This window comes from Megalobrama amblycephala, linkage group LG24 (assembly GCF_018812025.1).
Source record: "Megalobrama amblycephala isolate DHTTF-2021 linkage group LG24, ASM1881202v1, whole genome shotgun sequence".
Lineage (NCBI taxonomy): Eukaryota > Metazoa > Chordata > Actinopteri > Cypriniformes > Xenocyprididae > Megalobrama > Megalobrama amblycephala.
In genome coordinates, this window is record NC_063067.1 from 12,006,032 (window position 1) to 12,026,775 (window position 20,744).

The window sequence follows — 20,744 nt, forward strand, 5'->3', positions numbered from 1 at the left end:
TTACTTATAGTTAGTGGAATATCAAAAAGTGTAACCAAAATACAAAAAGCATGACTTCAGATTGTGTACATTAAGAACTCCCAAAAGTGAAAAAGAGGAAACACACAGGATTTGTGGGATAGATTAAAACAGTAGTACTTTAATCCCCTTTAAATGTCTCAATGTTACACGTACTGTGCAAAGTTTTAAACTGCAGGTAGTTTAACTGTAATCAGTGATTAATTTGCATACAGCTGGTTAAAAGCAAACATGATACAAAACTCACATACATGCTATAGAGTGAAATATTGTCTGTTTTGAAGGCGACCCTTTCTACTTGGTTTGAACAAATAATACATTTAACTTTTCTATGTGACACAGTGCAATGTAATTGTTTTTTGTTACTTTTTGGCTCCTAAAAAATGAATGATTCTTCAAAAGAATTGAATAAATAAATAGTCCAAAAATGATTTACTCACCTTCATCATGTCACACACATGTGGACACAAAATAAAATATATTCAGTAATTAACAAATTAAATTTTGGTCTGTTTACAAAGCTATTATATGAGGATTGTATAAAATATTTTGGATTTGAATGACATGACGGTGAATAAATGACTGTATTTTGGAAAATCTATTCCTTTAACATCTAAAAAATGATCAGCCTCATGCAAACACACTTAACATCTGCTCAACAAACAGAAGGCTCATCTTTCAATGCACATGAATTTTAAAACATAAACACATACTTTTGTCTGGCAGAATATTCTGAAGAAAAGTAACATTTCAGATGACATAACACAAATATTTAGTATTCAACAAGGTGAGTTCAGCTACAATTTAGTGATTATATGTAACTAAAAACAATATCTGCAGATGCCCGAGCACCAGTTAGTCATTCATTCAATTTCTCCATCACCCCTACTAGTGGCAAAGAGAGGGACTGCACAATAATAATACATCATGCACAACGTTCGGAACAAAATACTAGTCATACTGCCAAATATTTGCTATGCACATAAAGATGGTATGCAAAACAGAAAGCATGATGCAACTTGGAATGCTAGACTGTCATATTTCAGCGAGTAATAATGCACGGTTATTTTGCATTTTTGCATGCCTTGCCTTTCAGTAGTCCTGTTAAAAAATGGCTGCTATATCTTAGGGCTCATGTTGGTAACTGGTCAAACCACGTCAAATGTTTGTTATCCAGACATATGCATAGTTTACACTGCTGTTCAAAAGTATGGGGTCGGTAAGAAATTTTTAAAATACTTTTAGATTTTTTCTATATTACTTTAAAAATAAGTAGTATAATACAGCAAAGATGCATCAAAAGTGATTTGATACAAAAATTTTCAAATAAAAGTTGTTCTTTTGAATCCTAAAAAAAAAAAAAAAAAAAAAAAAAATTGCAGTTTCCACAAATATACAACTGTTTTCAACATTGATGATAATAAGAAATGTTTCTCGAGCACCAAATCAGCATATTAGAAAGATTTCTGAAGAATCATGTGACATTGAAGACTGGAGTAATGATGTTGAAAATCAACAGGAATAAATTACATTTTAAAATATTTTTTTTACTGTCTAGGTCAGCATAAGAGACTTTGTTCATAAAAATGTTTAAAAAAAAAAAAATATTACCAACTTCTGAATGGTAGTGTACATACCATAGAAATAGTTGTACGGTAGTATGCTGTTCCGAACACATTCACGAATAATCCTCAACTTCCAATCATAAATAAAACTAAGTATAAACAACATTTAAAAAGCAATGAAATATGGCAAACAATAAAGAACACTCTCTCTGAAAACAATAGCAACATTGATAACATTGATACCCCTAGATACAGCTGTGCAAACCCTTCATTATACACTCATTCAACCCACTTTGGGAAAAAATGTGCAAAAATTGTACCTTTATGGTTACAACAATTTGGTCGCAGAGATTTGAAAAATGTTTGGGTAAAAATCTTTGGGTAACACGCAGCGCTCATCACCATAGATATATATATGTTGATGCCACATTCGACCGCTCCAGACACATTGACATGTTCGCCATCTTGGAACAGTCAACATTTCACATATCGTCGTTACTCGCAGCAAGTAATCAATCGCTGCATCCGAAATCGCACACTGTCTGGGTAGGTACTACATTTGAATTTGAAATTACTTCATGACTGTTAAAAAAGTACACTCTATATAGTATGAATATGAGTAGTATGAATGAAATTAGGACATACTACATATCCGCCATGGTGTTACTGTCATGTGACCTACCAGCATCAGTTGCGTCGCTTCACTTCCATTCATAAATTCTCTCCTGTGGCCTCATGGCAGGGGCACTTTTTTGACCCACCGCCAATATTTCCGCCCGTGTTCTCTGATTTGAGTGAACTAACATTCAGCCAATCACAAGGCGAATCATCTTTTGGGCGTGTCTGCCGTGAGCTTCAAATCTCCTGTTGCTATTGCGATTTCTTTCATTCATTCACTTCTTTGCTCTTTGGTAGTCTGGGGTAAAATGCACCCCAGAAAAAAAAAAAAGAAGGCGACGACAACGTTTTTTCAAGCACACACTGCAAGTATGCGTTATGTCGCGATGACACGAATCACGCAATCAAATTTCCATGTTATGTTTTAACCTACTGTAACGTTGCATTTACATGGTGTCAATCGAATGCGCACTTCAGAATCTAGGCGGAAATGGTAGGTCATCCGGGTACTTTTCGCCTACTGTTTTTCGAATACTCTGCATTCGAACACGCTATTCTTTTGGCGTACTGTTTTTCGCACACTATATAGTAGGGAAGTATTCTAAGTCCTTTGCAGATATCAATATTCATACATGCGTATAACAATGATTCCAGGCGCACAGTCATCTTGCTATTGAGTGTTCACGGACCTGCTTTGACCATTCCAATATGGAGGACAACTTACGTATAGCGGCCCTGCTCATGAGGAATCTATGTATATATCTCTAAGCTCATCTGTGTCACTTTTTACCCAGCCGTCCAATCATAGTGGATGAGGGGCGTGACAAATGCCACACCGATCAACTATGTGTTACAGACATCTCATCATCCAAAACATGGGCAGAGCAAGTACTTTACTGTCAACATTAATCATAAGCTTGGTTAACAAGCTGTACTTGCATGACTGAATAGCTGCCCGAGAGGCGTTTTAAAGATGGCCACCGTGTGAAATGACTTGCCTTCAAGGGACTTTGCCAATACGCACCCTTATTAAGGGGTAAATAAGGTACAAAGGCGTCTCTTTAAGGGTACTGCCCCTGTGACAAGTTGTTGCACCCCTAAATGTACAACTTTTGCACATTTTTTCTGACAGTGAAGGGGACCAATTACTTCACATCTGACATTTGGAGAGAAGTTGCCCTGAGTAAAATAACAACTACCTGTGACCACATCCTAGCATGTCCACTGCCTTCAAAACACTTGACATACCTTAATCCAATGTCAATATAAAACCCCCAATTAACTCAAAAAGACAGGAAAGAGGCAGATCACAGACATTCATCGACTTCTTACTCCAGGGCCCGGATCTGAGGGGAAGGAGGGTCTGAGATTTGAGTCTTTTCTGTGAAAGCAAGGAGGCCATTAGACGGCATTAAAAAGGAGAACCATCAATCAATCCATCCTTCCATCTCCACATTGGCAGGTGAAGCCACTGACTGCAAATACAAAAACTTTGCAGCTGAAGCAGCCAATCAAAAGTCACTGAGGATGCTGATGTCAGCAAACTCCTGGCGGTAACGGTAGGAGTACATGCCCAGCAGGAAGGCCCATTTAAGAGTCATGAAGCTCCACACGGCTGACAGATAGAAGCTCTTGGGGTCAGTTAATGCTGAAGACAAAAACATACAGAACGGATTAAAGACAGCACTTTAATCTTGCATATTACGCTATTACAGATTTTTTTTTAAGAGACAAAGCTGTCCATGTGAAGGTACTTACACTGCTTTTCTATAACAGCTAGAGATATGAAGGTGGCAAAAGCAGCAACAGCCAGGAGGGAGAAGACAGAACTAACAAACATGAAGAACTTGAGTCCCTTCAGCCATGTGCGCCAGTAGTCCTGAATGTACATGATGTGAGTGACCAATGCCCAGAGTGCCAGAACGCCTGGAGATTGAAACACATAACATACACACATCATGAGATTAATAAAGTATCTATCTATCTATCTATCTATCGCAAAAACAGGTTGAACCTTTTAAGACCGCTATAAAACATTCAGCAATTATAATTACAGTGGGATCCAAAAGACCCAAGAGACCATGAGGGATTTTTTTTTTTTTTTTTTGCTATTTCTATTTTTATTCAATTATTTTTTTTCATTACAAATAATATTCATTTATCAGCATAATGATTTGAGTGAAAAGTAACATAAAAAAAATCAAAAGGAGTACACAAACACTGTTTATGTGTTTAATATAGGTGTAAAATATTTAAATATACATTATTAAATATTACTGATTCATTTTATATCATAAATTATTCTTTTTAACATTTTCTGTTTATTCAGTGTGGACTTCTGCAGCGCATTGTATGTTTCTTTATGTCTCTGTCTGTGTACAAATGGTCAAATATCTGCATATTTATGGGTTATGATTTACACACTCAATATAAGAATATAACAGGATGATCTTTTTAAGAAATAAATAAAAAATAATCACCAGTTAAATCTATATTGGAAAGGCAAACCATCCGCTGTAGACTTAATATACACAATGTGACAGCCGCAGACAGTGTCAACCGCAAGATCACACGAATACATGCAATTCAACTAATTAAAAACCATGCCAGTAAAAGAAACAGGATGTGAAATCTTTACATTTGACAGTAGATGTGTAAGGCTGTGGCCTTGAGTTTATTTACAGACCTGATAATCCGCCCATCGCCGCCGTCCATGGTTGTTTATAAACCACATTCCACACGATAAACGCAGAAAAACCCACCAACATGCCGAATGTGGCATAACCTACACTGATGTAGATCCTGTTTGGACCCATTAATAAAGTATAAAGTACCGCAGTAAAGCTGTAAGAAGAAGCTGAACAGAAAGATTACACCATCGATGAGAGATTATGCAATTCACCGCTGCTTATTCGTAAACACGACTGTAAGACCCGGAAGAGCTCCGCGTATCACCACAGCAACCGTCAACAACCTCACAGTCCCGGATGTTTAGTTGAACAAAACGTTTCATTATTTATTTATTTAAAATGTGTTCATTTTTAAATTATATATCTAAGATTGCAAAACATATTTTCGTTTGTGCACTTTATTAAATGTTTTTAAAAATATAAATGGTTCTCCTCAAATGGACTGACTCATTTGTAATGTAATTTCTTTAGTCAACATTGGCTAATCACAATATGCTCCAATTAAGCATTAAGTGTGTGTTCATTACCAGTGTTGGGGGTAACACATTACAAGTAACTTGAGTTATGTAATCAGATTACTTTATCAAGTAACTAGTAAAGTAGCTAACGCATTACTTTTGCAAGACAACAAACTATCTAAGTTAATTTTTCAAATAAGTAACGCAAGTTCACATTTATTGACTGACAGCTCTCCTGTCCTTATGTTGAGAGAAATAAAGTGCATAAGTGTTGTGTGTGCTGTGTTAAAATTATGGTTATTGTAGTTCTAGACTAAATGCGAACATGAATTTTCTCTTCTCACTTGCATGAAAACATTCAGTATTCCTCAGAATGAATGAAGGGTGAATGAAGGGATGAAGGGTGTAGGGGTCAAAAAATATATTTTTTTGGAATGCACTTCTGCGTCATCTTAATGTGACAATCAAGGAGGCACCTTCATCTTTTTCCCCTGGTGTTCTCATTCATTTACTGTAGTAACATTATAAGCTACTGCCGATCTTTTACGTTAAATATAATGTATATTGTGTCTATGTATTTGAAACATTTGAATGGACTGATAAAGGGACCTGTTAAGTATTTTTGTTGAAGTACAATGCAATTTTGACCATAATAATGTACCAAATCTAATCTCGTATAAATATTACAATAGTATAGAAAAATACAATACATACATTTATAAGTAAAATCGAACTCCGAGCCTCCTGTACCCATTCTGTGACAAACGTTTTTGTTGTTATTAAATCAGCCCAGTAAGTAATGCAAAAGTAACTTAATGCATTACTTTTCATAAAAAGTAAATAAGTAACGCAATTAGTTACTTTTTTAGGGAGTATTGTAATGCATTACTTTTAAAAGTAACTTTTCCCAACACTGTTCATTACCAAGAATTTACCAAGTACTCATAATCATTAAATACTCATTATTTATTTTAGATACTCACAGTATAACATGGGCATAAGTGTGACCGAAGTTTGCAAAATAATATAATAAATATGAAAAGTGCACAATTTTTTTCCCATGTTTAATTGTATGAATGCATAAATAAGCAAGACAACCAGCCTAGCTTTCTTTTTTTTCTGTAATACAGAATAAACAAAGAAAAGACGAAAAGTGTGTAGAAATATTTATTAATTTACCAATAAATGCTGTGTGCAGTAACATAAAAGTGAGAAATCATATTTCTTTATTTCATTTCCCCCTCAATAACTACTGTTTCTTATAAAAAATAAATAAATAAATAAAATACAAAAAGCAAGCCGCTTTGTCATAATTATAGCAAAAATACTGGAAGAAATATTGTTGAAAATTGTGTTGGACAATGGGGGCCTTTGTAAAAAATTTTGAGAAAAACTGCAATAGACAATGTCACATGATGTTTCTCTTGTTTGTGCAGCACTGAAGATGGTGGTTTGAATCAGTTTGATCTTTTCTTAGTGGTTTTCCATTTAGCTCTCTTTCTCAGAGCTCTAGAGTAATTGTGAAACAAACAAAAGTAGGTTGTAAAACCTGCTGGAAGTGATCAACGTCATTGATAATGCAGATAATGAATAATATTCCCTTGTAGAATAAAAGATGCTCTACCCAGAATTGATCACTGCTGACATCATTCAATCATCCCATTGTGACCTATTCACTTTGTCCTTCAAACATATGCATACACAAGAAATGCCTACTATATATCAAATATATAGTTAAATTAAACATAAAATCATCATATAAAACTAAGGGAAAAAGTGTGTATTATTACAACCTGAATTTCGGAAATGTTGGGACGTTTTTTAAATTTGAATAAAATGAAAACTAAAAGACTTTCAAATCACATGAGCCAATATTTTATTCATAATAGAACATAGGTAACATAACAAAGGTTTAAACTGAGAAATTTTACAAATTTTATGCACAAAATGAGTTCATTTCAAATTTGATGCCTGCTATATGTCTCAAAATAGTGGACGGGGGCATGTTTACCATGGTGAAGCATCCACTTTTCTTTTCAAAACAGTGTGAAGACGTCTGTAAGCATCCATTTGTGGTGTCCGTGAATTCCAGCAAGAATGTCAAATTTGGACTCGTCTGACCATAGAACACTTTTCCATTTTGAAACAGTCCATTTTAAATGAGCCTTGGTCCACAGGACACAACAGCGCTTCTGGACCATGTTCACACATGGCTTCCTTTTTGCATGATAGAGCTTTAGTTGGCATCTGCAGATGGCACGGCGGATTGTGTTTACCGACAGTGGTTTCTGGAAGTATTCCTGGGCCCATTTAGTAATGTCATTGACACAATCATGCCGATGAGTGATGCAGTGTCATATGAGGGCCTGAAGACCACAGGCATCCAATAAAGGTCTTCGGCCTTGTCCCTTACTCACAGAGATTTCTCCAGTTTCTCTGAATCTTTTGATGATGTTATGCACTGTAGATGATGAGATTTGTTAAGCCTTTGCAATTTGATGTTGAGGAACATTGTTTTTAAAGTATTTCACAATCCCTTTAGCTAATCATGTTGCTAGGTGTTCTCCCAGCTGAATCTTTTCAAAGTTTCTTGCTTTTTCAGCCATTTGTTGCCCCCGTGCCAGCTTTTTTGAGACCTGTAGCAGGCATCAAATTTGAAATGAGCTCATATAGTGGATAAAAGTATAAATTTTCTCCCATTAAACATTTATGTTAGCTATGTTCTATTGTGAATAAAATATTGGCTCATGTGATTTGAAAGTCTTTTAGTTTTCATTTTATTTTATATAATTAATTAGTTGTGCAGACAATATGACATATAACCATGTAAACAGAACAGAAAAGATCAAATAGAGTCAGATCCATTCAGATTATCAAAATCTCAAGTATACTGTAGATTAACCATGAGCACACAATTTTTGGCAAGATGCATGTAAACAGAATGAAAGTCCAGAGGGGAGTGGAGCAAACCAAGGGGCCACAGATGTACTTTGGCCTCATTTCCCCCAGTCACTATTGAGAATTGAAATACTGTGGCTTTTACTTCTAATTCAAGGAAATGGAGGACAACAAGTGTCATCAAGCTTCTCGACACACCTTCTTATGCCAACCTTTATGAAATAAACACAAAGCCACATTTTATGTTACCAATCAGAGTGCAGCAGGAAGCCGGTAACTCGCGTGGCTTCAGCAATTCAAATGAGATCAAAACGCAGTGGTTTCCTCTGTCTGCTTCACAGGCATCACAGAAAGACATAAAGAGATCGAGCGAGAGATAAAGTGAAAGGAAAAAGTCATACAGAGATAGATACATCGCAAGACAAATGAATATTTGGCGCTCGCTTTAAAAACAAGAAAGACAAGATTGTCCTGACTGGCACTGAAGAAAACTATTTGGAGAAATGGACACACTGCCAACTTCAGATATACCAGGTAAGTGTGTTTATGAAATCTATCACGGACAGATGCAACATCATTTGTGTTTGAGTAGAAGAGTGTTTAACCAGTTAACTGTGTGATTTTGTGTTACCTTACACTCCTAAATATAAAGGTTTTTTATTATCATTGATGGTTCCATGAAGAACTTTTAACATCCATGGAAACAAAATATTCTTTATAGTGGAAAAAATGTTCTTATTAAAATGTTCTTCACACTTAGACAGAAACTGTTAGAGACAGTTCACCTGAAAATGAAAAAATTTGTCAGCACCTACTCATCCTCAAGTTGTTTCAAACCTGTATGAGGTTCTTTCTTCTGTTGAACACAAAAGGAGATATTTTAAAGCCACTGACTTAGTAGGGAAAAAATACTATGGAAGTCAATTGCTACTGTCAGCTGTCTGGTTACCAACATTCTTCAAAATATCTTCTTTTGTGTTTGACAGAAGAAAGAAACTCATATATGAGGGTGAGTAAATGATGACAAAATTTTCATTTTTGGGTGAACTATCCCTTTAAGAACTGTTCACTGAAAGGTAGGGTACCTAAAATGGTTCTTCTAGGGCATCGCTGTGAAAACCCACTTATGAAACCTTTATTTTTAAGAGTGTATGGAGATATTACTACCTTAATGATCCTGAAAAATGACTTCAGTTAGATAATAATTAGATCATTATATCATATTTTTACTAGTATTTTTGACTAATTTTGAACAAATTTTTAATAAAATGAGTTTAAATGTGTATTACATGACACATGGGTAACTGACTACAAAATATTTTAGAGTGCTGATAGGCCGATTATATTTTTATACACCCACATTTATCCTGAAACCTGAAAGTAACCGCAGAAAAAGTACAGACAACATGTGGCTAAATTAGAGTTTCACTTGGTTAAAATGTTGCCCATGGATGTGCATTTAATAATCTTCAGTAAATGCAATGCACAAAAATTCTCAGATAACTGTGGGAAATTCTGTGGGGCAGTGATTCACCGTGATGCTGGGAAAGTTAAGCGGCTAGTGGGTGATAAGCGGGCACAAGAAAGTGAGCTGTGAACTAGCATAAGCCCCCAAATAGCAGACAGGAAGTTACACACGATTAGTTGTGGCCGGGTGAGGAGGTGTGCATTTAAAACATCTCTTGTCTCTTCTTCACCTCCCTCCCAAATGCTTTCATCACTTCATATATCACTGGAGCTCCAATATAAACAATATTTCCTTCCTCCATGGGCGCTGAGCTGGTACGGGAAGGAAAGGCTGATTTGGAATGACAGGATTTATGAGCATGTAAAATCACACAGTGTTCTGAAACTACAGTTGGATAGGAAACAAACAGAAACAATCTTCATCCACATGTGAGAAGCTTGAGATTCCAGTGTACAGAACATTAATGTGTGTGATTTTTGCTTCATTTAAAATTGTGTCTACAGGGAGCTGAAGATTGATTACAAAAAGCTGTGATTAGTTGCAGGAAGTCCTACACCCTTTCCCAAAGGAACTATGTGCTTTCTTTCTCTCTGTATTTTATGCTTTGTTGTTGGGCGTTTTTTCTTCATTTGTAGTACTGGTCTAGTTAAAACTAGTTGTATGCGTACATTTTGGGTGGGGTGTTTAATGGAAATATGGAGTGCAAAGATTCTTGAAACATACTGTAAAACATCTTCACAAAATTGACTCCAAATTATCAAGTGTGTAAAATGTAGTAGCTATAAGCGCACACTAGAGGGCACACTAAGTTCTTGCTAAAGCAAGCATCACTATTCCTCATCTTTTTTGTTATTGATTTGAACAAACCCCTAACCCTAATTAATAAACTTTGGCCCAAAACACAATATTTTATGCTACCAACAGGAATGATACCTTGTATCTTGATTATTGTGTATACTATACTTTTTTTTTTTTTTAAGATTTGTTGCCTGACATACAACAAAACAGGTGAAAATAATCCCATAGATTTAAATTTCAAGACTTTGGGGTGAGCCAGTAAACAACCATCTAGCAACCCCTCAGAACACCTTAGCAACTGTATAGCAACACCCTGGCAACCACACACAACATCCTCAAGGTACAGTTTTCTGCATGAGGAAGTACCCCTTATCCCTCTTCTTGAGCATAGATGTGAAAATGCTCTATCAAGACTATTAATTAATTTATCTATTAATTCATGAATGCTTTGGAATACAGACCTAAAATTAGTCTCTTTTTACATTATTTTTCACAAAATAATTTTTAGTCTAAAATTGCTATTAAATCAAAGCCATGTCTAACCAAGTTGTGTTCCAAATTTGAAGTTGATATCACAAAAAATGAAGTTTCTATGATTTTGTTTAGGTGTAATACCAAAAATAGCCACCGGGTGACACCCATATTCCATTGATTTTTTTTTTTTATAACAAATTAATACATTTCTGTCATAAGATCACTTCTATCACAAAACAGTTGGCCAATATGGAACCTAGAGATTTAGACCTTTCCAAAGATATACGTTTTGTCAAGATTAGAATTTTTTTGATTATATATATATATATATATATATATATATATATATATATATATAATGTAATATGAAACATGACACCACCCACTAGGGGGAGGAGCCAGCTAAAAGGATTTTAAGTATCGTGTCTATGGTAAGGCAATGTCTGATTTCAAAATGGTTTTCACATGATGAATTTTGAGTTTTTAAGCTTTCGAATGATACCTAATTTTTGCTGATTACTAAAATATGTAATAGGATAAAAGGCAATAGAGAGCAGCAAGTGGTCCGCTAGCGGGATGGTGACAGTTTATTTTAAAAAATTACAAATTTAAATATATTTTTAATAATGATGATGATAAAATACATATAAATTACAAATATATTGATATAATATATTATTATATATTTAATAATAAATAAATAAATTTAATTTGATTTAATTTACTAATTAAATAAATAAATGTATTTGTTTATAAATTTACTATATATATATAAAACCTTTATTCAAGACATGTAGCAGCACAAGTAATTATAGAAAATAAGACAATACATGAAAACAACAAAATTGAATTGAATAAAAATTTAACATCATGGTCAACCTGAACAGTGGTTTGAGACAAATGAATCACATTTGAGGAGTAAAATAAATTATTCTACTGACATTATATTTTAGAGAGAACTAAGGCTTGCAAAATTAATCTTCCATTTCAGCTCCTAAGTCAAATGGTTGGGTGATAATAGCCTATTGTCTTCAAGTAGCTGTGTGAGTTGATCTAGATCTAAAATATCTTGTTTGAAATGTTCTCAATGTAGCAACTGCATATCTAGAAAAGGCATCCACATCTTTACATCTCCACTGCACACAAACACATTTTGACCCTCTAAAACAATGGCAGACAAAGTGTCTCTTTATTGCTATCTGATCTGAGTTAAACCTGCACTTATCAGATACAAACTACCACATTCAAGTGCCTTGTGAGGGTCACATGCAGGAAAACTGGATTTCTGAGTTCTGTCATTGGCACCGGCTTTGTCATAGGCAACCACTGACACACACACACACAAGAATACATGCAAGAATACACTTTCAAATATGCAGACATGCAGTCAGGCACACAGCTAAAAGGAGCAATTGTGGATCGTCTTACTTTCATTTACAGGGCCTTAGGGTTTATAACATTAGCTGCTGTGGAGTGAGACGTACATGGAGGATATACATGCCAGAATGTTTTCGTTCTTTAAACAGATCTTGTCTGCTAAGAAGAAAAACAGATTCGGTAAGATAAATCTGATACTGTTCTGTTGAAGTGGATGCCTGGTTTGCGTGTGTTAGAACTCATGATCAGTGTTGTGAGAGTGTGTGAACATCAGACCACATAGAGATGTGTTCTCTGTTGTTTACTTGAGTGCACAAATGCATGTACGAGTACTAGCGTATGGCACTTTCCACAAAACGGCACAAAATATGGCTTGACACTCAAAATAATAATACAAAAATCATTAAATAGTCAGTAGGAGGTACTTAAACTTCAGAAAAAGCTGATCATCAACCTTACAAGGTCAAACTAATATTATACAAGCACTTGTGTGTTTTCATGCTTATTCACTTTATGTGAGATTTGCAATTTTTCCACGATTTTTTATTTTATTTCATATTTTACTATCAAATCTGGATGGATGGATGGATGGTTTGGGCTTGACAAATGACGTCAACACAACAATAATTGTTAAAAAATAAATAAATTAAAAAAAAAAAATGAAATGAATTAAATTTGAAGGGAATGGAATTTACTTGCTTTCTGGTCTGAAAAATCAGTATTATATATTTATATAAAAATCAAGGTAGGGAGCAAAATATGGGACAATTTTAATTAATCATTAATTCAACAAATTGTGTCAAAATTATATTTTTGCATGATTTTAAATGTCAAAAATGTCTAGAACTCTGACATGTCAATGGCAAATATTAAAAAAGAACAGACATTTAATGTTTAAAACAAGCCACTTTTCATGGCAGGTTAATTTAATAGGATTTGCGCCTCTAATTCTTTTTAGTCATGGAACATTAAAGTGTTCCATTCATGGGATGTGCCATATCCTTACATCTCACACAACTGCAGGCAAGAGCTTTGTCATGCTCATGTTGAAACACTGCGTTCGCTCCAGCAGTCACTTCTGTTTTGGAGAAAGATGTTGGTTTTGTGGGTCTATTGATGCAGTGCTGCCAGACAGAGATAATATACTCAGGGCAACAGTTGAGAAATATGTTGTGGCTCTCATGGAAAAAAGGCAGGTGAACAGAGCCAGAACAGGGACAAGCTTCCAAAAACTGTGCTAATTCAAGGAATATTTTGCAACCACCCAGTTACAACATATTACACATAATAATTAATAACTCACAGCCAGGAGTTTAGCATAACACATTATCACATAATTAAAGTGTTTAGTGTTAAATCAATGTTTAGCACAAAAGATGTGAGACCTAATACACAGCTTGGATTGCAAGTATATAAGAAACTACTTTTCTGTTTCTCCAAAGCTTCACATATTGTAATTGGCGATTAAAATGCATATGAAAAATAGCAGCAACATACTGTATTTAGATCTTGCTATTTTGGATTGAGGAGTGGAACAGAAGTGGCTGAAACACTCCCAAAAACAGTTTAGTGACTGCAAGTGTTGTTGTATTTCACTCCTCCAGGAAGGGGAGCCTACTCCTGAAACAATAGCCGGGGTCTAAACAAATATTATGTAATGTTCCGTGACCTGCAGCCACATGGACATTCTCAGGTTGGGACCTGTCTTAAGATTGTCCCCAACATGACCTGTGTGTGGAGAGGACATACAGTATTGTCCACGTTGTGATGATGCCTATTGAAGTGAATGACACTCTTTCCTCAAAAAGATAATATTTTTTGTATTAATACATATCTTTAGTATTGGACACCTGGTTTAGTGTAAATTATATTCCAATCCTTATGAGCTGGTCACCTATATGCAGCATTGAATGCTCCAAATAGTAAGTAGCAAAATATGCTGCTTTTTAAGAAATATGCAGAACAGACATTTGCAAATAAAAAAATAAAAAATGCAAAAATGTATTTGTAACACAGTTCGTATGTACGGGAAGGAGGCGGGAACCGGCGAACGTTCAACAAAACTTTAATATATAAATAAACAAATACAAAACGAAAGTAATGCCGGCAGACCCTCGCGGACGTCTGCCGGCCACACAAACATAATAAAACATAAAATAATATCCAGGCCTGGTCCTCTCTCGTCCTTCACATTCGTCGCTCCTCCTTTTATGCTCCCGGAGCTCCTCCGTGAGAGACTCAAGGCCGGTGCGCCTCCAAAGTCCCTTTAAGACAAGTCATTTCACTCGGCGGCCATCTTTGAAACGCCTCTCGGGCATCCTGGGCATCATGCCCTATCTCTTTGAATGGGGAAACATCAAATTCTCCAAAACTGTTCGCCAACCTTATGATTACATTTCATATTTGAAATCACCAATGAAATCTGACAACAGCTGTCTTATAAATGTTTTATCCAAACGCTCGAATCATGACAAAAAACTGTATTTTTTAGGCTGGATCAAGCTAATGCGCATGCGCAGACCTAAATGCGCGTCTCTTCTGCCATGTTTCAGAGGTGCGTGTCTGTTTCTATAGAAACCGGTGCTTCTAACGGCTGCTGCAGTGACGCGATGACTTTACCAGTCGGCGATTGGCTCTTATTTAGAAGGCGGGACTCATTCCGCCATATTGCGCGTTACACTTTCTCCCATTCAAAACAATACGAGTGACACGTCTTGTGTTATTCTATAGTCTTTGGCGCCTCCCACCGGCCTCGCGCCGTTCCCTCACGGCTCTTGCCCGCCCTGGTCGCCACAGTATTTTTGTGAGTGGCTATGCTTTGCTAAGGACTTCATTTGGACAATTTTAAAGGTGATTTTCTCAATATTTTTATATTTTTGAACCCTCAGATTCCATATTTTCAAATAGTTGTATCTCTGCCAAATTTTAAAAAATTTACCCTTGTTTTGTGGTCAAAAGTCACATATACATTTTTCATTTGTAGTCTTTTAAAAAGGGTTAGTGCGTATCCCTAAGTGCAATGAAGTGTTGTCAAAAATATCTATTTTTCGATATCGAATTTTTCGATATCTGAAATATCTGAAATGCTTCCAATACTAATTTTCCGCACCAGCTGCGCTTTCTCGCTCTCATCTCTCCGACAGCGAGTTGACAAACACAAACCCGCCTCCCCTCACTCACTTGTTTAATTTGTTCTGGATGAATATCGTTAGTGTTACAGGGCTTGAATTTCAGCATTGGATTGTGCTTATTCCGCATAATTTTACTCACTTCCGCAGATTTTTTTCACTGCTTATTGCGCTAAAACAGCGCTTATTGCCGGTCTTGGCGAGTATTCACGTAAACACAGTCAGTTATGTTTTAAGTGAACGTAAACAGAAAGAAAACAGTAAAATGGATGTGTAACAGTAAAATGGATCGGTGCGTCAGGCCTTAAAGTGACAGCAGCCTAATATTCCTGCTGCCAAATTATGAGATAATATAAAAAATTCTTTTTACATAAGGAATGTTATTTGGGATGCATGTGTTATGGAGTTGCTGCACATTAAGCATGTTTTAAATCATCACTTACTGTATGAGGTTTCTTTTCAGTTAGGATGTATTTGCTAGACAGTGAGGCAGCACTAGATTTTGGAACTGAGCTAGAGTTTCTATCTTTGGAACAGCTTACAATAAACAGTAAGCAAACACAATACTTTTCATCATAGTTCACAATATCCATCCACTGGGTTTTGTGGGAGTCATGAGATCTCACAAATCATAAGCACGAGATGGGAAATAACATGATGTAACAGTAAAAAGAGAGCAGATTGAATCAAACAGCACTGACTTCCTTACTTTCTTCACTTTTGTCTCCTCAGAGGCTCCAGCAGTCATGAGCTCGGCAGACACACTCTTCCGGTCGTCTCTGGACTCGTCCCTTGAACAGGTACAGAATAAAGGTTACTTCCTTAATAATGTCTATGTGGAGTCAGAGTATCTTTATAAAACATGAACTCAACTATTAATTGCTTTTTTCTTTGCATTGGGATAATTCATGGTTATCTCATGCACCAACTCTAAATCAAACACAGCAACCCCATTTTGCTACATTGTAAACATTCAAAACTCATTTTGAAAAAGGGGGAAATGTGTCCTATTCAAATTTCAGAAGGATTTTAATCCAAGCCAGTGCTACAATTTACTCTTTCACTGCAACCTTGGCACCTGCATCAGTAAGTAAGGTGGGTTATGGACACGCCCCCTGATCCTCACCCCTCAAGGTTTATCATGCAGCTGGAACACACAGATAAGAGAGCTGAAGGAGAGACGGAGTGTGTTATTGAGTCAAACGCATGAGCTAAACATATTTTGCCTGCTCTAGCGTTGCTTTATGCAGGCCTGTAATGCAAAGTTCTTCATATCTGGATGCAGATGAAATAATCCTTCAGTTGACTATAAAACTAACTAGTCTAAGATACTGTTTTTTGTTCTACTTCATAACCTTTTCTGTCTCTTAAAATATTTATTGCTAGAATGTCCAAACATTTTATTATGGTGAACAGATCATTCATTCATGCACATTCAAATGTTTAGATAGCCTACATCACAAAACTGTATATCTTGTATATATTAATGTACCCTCTCAGAAAGCTGTCACTGCCTTTGTACCTTATTTACCCCTAAAGGTGTAAGTATACCCCCTACCCCCACCCCCACCCCCCTTAGGGGAGAGAAAGTTAGTTGTCACACTTAAGTTGTCATACTTCAGACTGACTCAGAACCGTAATTGGATACAGTCCATGTGACAACTTGCCCCAGTAAAGAAAACAAAATTGATAACGTGACAGACTAGTAAAGGACTATCCCCGTTCACACGGATCCGCGAAAATGACTAAAACACTGTATTGTGCATGCCAGACAAGTTGTTGGCGATGTCACTTTGTAAAGAAAGATTACGCGCCTGCGCACTCGTGCCAAACGCGCATGCCTATCCACTTTATTTTTTATAGTACTTTGATATTCTTCTCATTATTTCCCTATAAATCAGAAGTCTCACAGATTGACAGAAATACCTTAATTATGCATTGACAAATAAGGTGGATAAAGATTGATAAATGACCAAAAACACATTAATTATTTACTTTTCGCTGTTGACTCTCTTGTCGCTTTGCTAACGTCATATCCGCCCTTCTCTGATTGGTTTACTCCGCTTCTTGTTTGCTCGGATTTGCTCCGCCCTAGAAATCGGATTGATTCAACGGCCGACCAGACTCATCCGCTGGTACAGTGGTGAGGCTGGATTTTCCAGGCAACCTTCAAACACTGAAACTGGAAGAGTTTGGTTTGTGTTGTTGACATGTTGACATGACATCTTTATGGTGTGAAAGCAAATTCACTTTGCATGCACTTCCAAAAGACAAGCACTTGCGCTGGAATTAATACGGTAAAACTGACGCCTTTGTTACTGTTCGAATCTGCGTCTCATTTCAGAGGCTGCGCCCTCCGGAGCTCGCATTTGAAGGCTGCATGCATCATTAAGGATGTCTTATTTAAGAAAAGTAGCCTAACCATAATAAAATTGATGGTTATTCCTCGTGAGATGCAAAATGCTGTATTTTCTTTCTTACTTTGCAATCCATCGGATGCCTCAATGACGTATACAGCCTTCAAATGCGACCTCCGGAGGATGCAGCCTTTGAAATGAGTAGCCTGTACAAATAGTTCAGACTATGTGCCAATATGTAGTTCATTCAGTGATATTTATATTTTATAACAGACCTATAGGCAGTGTTGGGCATGTTACTTAAAGAAAATAATTAGTTATAGTTACTAGTTACTTCTCACAAATAGTAACTGAGTTAGTAACTGAGTTACATCATTATAAAAGTAACTAATTACCAGGGAAAGTAACTATTGCGTTACTTTTAAAAAATTAAAATATGTCAAATAACTTGAATGCCCCCATTATTAAAGGTCCTGTTCTTTGTGATCCCATGTTTCAAACTTTAGTTAGTGTGTTATGTTGTTGTTAGAGTATAAATAAAATCTGTAAAATTTTAAAGCTCAAAGTTCAATGCCAAGCGAGATATTTTATTTAACAGAAGTCGCCTACATCGAACGGCCAGTTTGGACTACATCCCTCTACTTCCTTCTTTAATGACGTCACTAAAACAGTTTTTTGACTAACCTCCGCCCACAGGAATACACAAGAGTTGCGTTTGTAGAGTGTGTTTGTCGCCATGTCGTCGAAACGCTGTTATTTTCATCCCGCAGTCCAATCACCGGGTCTGATTCCGGCTCAAATTGATAGGGTAAAATTAAAGACATCTTTACAATAACACAGAGCGCGTGCATCTCCACGTTATGGTAAGAGGCGTGACCTTTCCGGGCAAGGAGCGCTAAACTGCTGTCGAATCACAACACAGGAACCACTGGCACAATCAGAACTCGTTACGTATTTCTGAAGGAGGGACTTCATAGAACAAGGAAGTCATCAGCCCGTTTTTATGACAGTGGAAACAGCGGTATACAGATAAGTAAATTATGTGAAAAATACTGTGTTTTTTGACACGCGAAACATGAACACATGTTATATTGCACACTATAAACACAATCAAAGCTTCAAAAAACCACGAAAAACGGGACCTTTAAATATAAGTCTAAGAATAAATAATTCTTGATCCGACTCGTGACTCATGATCCACTCTTGCTTATGAAATTTCTCTGTATACTGTCATTAAAGAAAATGTAGTTTCATATATATGTTTAAATAGTCCTATGTTGTTTTAAATTCATTTACTTGATTATGAAAACTGAACACCATGAGTAAGATGCATCATAAGATGCGCATGGAGTGGGTCAGACATGATTTTGACCACTTCATTAAAGGTCCCGTTTTTCATGGTTTTTTGAAGCTTTGATTGTGTTTATAGTGTGCAATATAACATGTGTTCATGTTTCGCGTGTCAAAAAACACACTATTTTTCACATAATTTACTTATCTGTATACCGCTGTTTCCACTGTCATAAAAACGGGCTGATGACTTCCTTGTTCTATGAAGTCCCTCCTTCAGAAATACGTAACGAGGTCTGATTGTGCCAGCGGTTCCTGTGTTGTGATTCGACAGCTCTGAGCGCACCGTGCCCGGAAAGGTCACGCCTCTTACCATAACGTGGAGATGCACGCGCTCAGTGTTATTGTAAAGATGTCTTTAATTTTACCCTATCAATTTGAGCCGGAATCAGACCCGGTGATTGGACTGCGGGATGAAAATAACAGCGTTTCGACGACATGGCGACAAACACACTCTACAAACGCAACTCTTGTGTATTCCTGTGGATGGAGGTTAGTCAAAAAACTGTTTTAGTGACGTCATTAAAGAAGGAAGTAGAGGGATGTAGTCCAAACTGGCCGTTCGATGTAGGCGACTTCTGTTAAATAAAATATCTCGCTTGGCATTGAACTTTGAGCTTTAAAATTTTACAGATTTTATTTATACTCTAACAACAACATTACACACTAACTAAAGTTTGAAACATGGGATCACGAAGAACGGGACCTTTAAGTTTTGTTTTGTAGAATGCCTCTCTTTAAAGTGAATTTCGTTTTCTTTTCGTTTTCTAATCTTAATTTTAATCAATGTTTCATCAACCAATTGCATGGATTTAATAAATAAGAAGCAAATAGGCTATAGCAGGCAATATAATCATGGATGCGCGGGCGCGATCACTGGCGCGTGAACTGGAGCGCGACTTATAGGCTAAATGAACAGAAACTAAGCTGCTTGCCTCGCAGACATGAGAAATATATCTATAGAAAGCTTGAAATATCTACTTTAAAACGAAATAATTAAAGACGAAAAGAGTCTACTCTGATTATGTAATCCGAATGAAATGTGCATTCTCTCTCTAGGCGCGTCCAGTAGGCTATATGCGGAGATGATGAGAGTCTGCAATGTCAACTTCATCTTTGCAGCCGACACTGATTCAGAAAACATTACTTTATTAATAAACAATTAAAATGTCTCCTTGCTGTTTTTTGTCACATTCATAATCATTACTTTTGCCGGTTCTTTATGGCAAGCGTTATGCATGCGCTTGAGTGCATAGCCTATATTGCAGAAGCGCTCATTATTAGTTTATTCTCTCCAGTATTTATGTTTATCGCAGTAGATAGGACCTTCGAACCAGAAAGACACAGCTTACATTTAACTAAAAGGCTTTTGTCTTTATGCTCAACTAAAGTGAAATAATGAGCATATTTCCACTTTGAGAAACTCGTCTCGCTCTCGCCTTGACTCGCCATGACTGCCGCACATACTTGAATAAACGGAAACACGGCCACAGTGCGTCTTCGTGTTTACAGTGGTTGGCATCCACCAATCCTACAATGCGTCGC

General features: G+C 36.4%; 2 protein-coding genes across 4 annotated transcripts in view; one reads left to right on the plus strand and one right to left on the minus strand.

Moving 5' to 3' along the window:
- Positions 1 to 1,544: 1,544 nt before the first annotated feature.
- Positions 1,545 to 5,138, minus strand: slc48a1a (solute carrier family 48 member 1a). Its single transcript, XM_048177803.1, has 3 exons — positions 4,888 to 5,138; positions 3,960 to 4,127; positions 1,545 to 3,849 (listed from the first exon to the last, which is right to left on the minus strand). The coding sequence occupies exons 1-3, from the start codon at positions 5,015 to 5,017 to the stop codon at positions 3,713 to 3,715; spliced, it is 435 nt and encodes a 144-aa protein (XP_048033760.1). The 5' UTR covers positions 5,018 to 5,138; the 3' UTR covers positions 1,545 to 3,712.
- A 3,251-nt stretch (positions 5,139 to 8,389) lies between these two features.
- rapgef3 (Rap guanine nucleotide exchange factor (GEF) 3) overlaps positions 8,390 to 20,744 on the plus strand; it is a 49,486-nt gene continuing 37,131 nt past the window's right edge. Inside the window, exons 1-2 of one of the 3 annotated variants that reach the window (XM_048177801.1) lie at positions 8,390 to 8,781; positions 16,225 to 16,292. In XM_048177801.1, the coding sequence (XP_048033758.1) occupies positions 8,751 to 8,781; positions 16,225 to 16,292 (99 nt within the window). In that variant the 5' untranslated portion in view covers positions 8,390 to 8,750. Of the gene's footprint in view, positions 8,782 to 12,358; positions 12,545 to 16,224; positions 16,293 to 20,744 lie in introns of those variants that run through there. The other 2 variants (XR_007182919.1, XM_048177800.1) reach the window with 2 other exon arrangements.

Excerpts from the sequence above, each read along its gene's own strand:
- slc48a1a (XM_048177803.1), bottom strand. The coding sequence starts at position 5,017 with ATGGGTCCAAACAGGATCTACATCAGTGTAGGTTATGCCACATTCGGC. Across the intron at positions 4,128-4,887 it reads GGCGATGGGCGGATTATCAG|GCGTTCTGGCACTCTGGGCA; the intron begins GTCTGTAAATAA and ends TTCAATCTCCAG. Across the intron at positions 3,850-3,959 it reads AGCTGTTATAGAAAAGCAGT|CATTAACTGACCCCAAGAGC; the intron begins GTAAGTACCTTC and ends TTTTGTCTTCAG.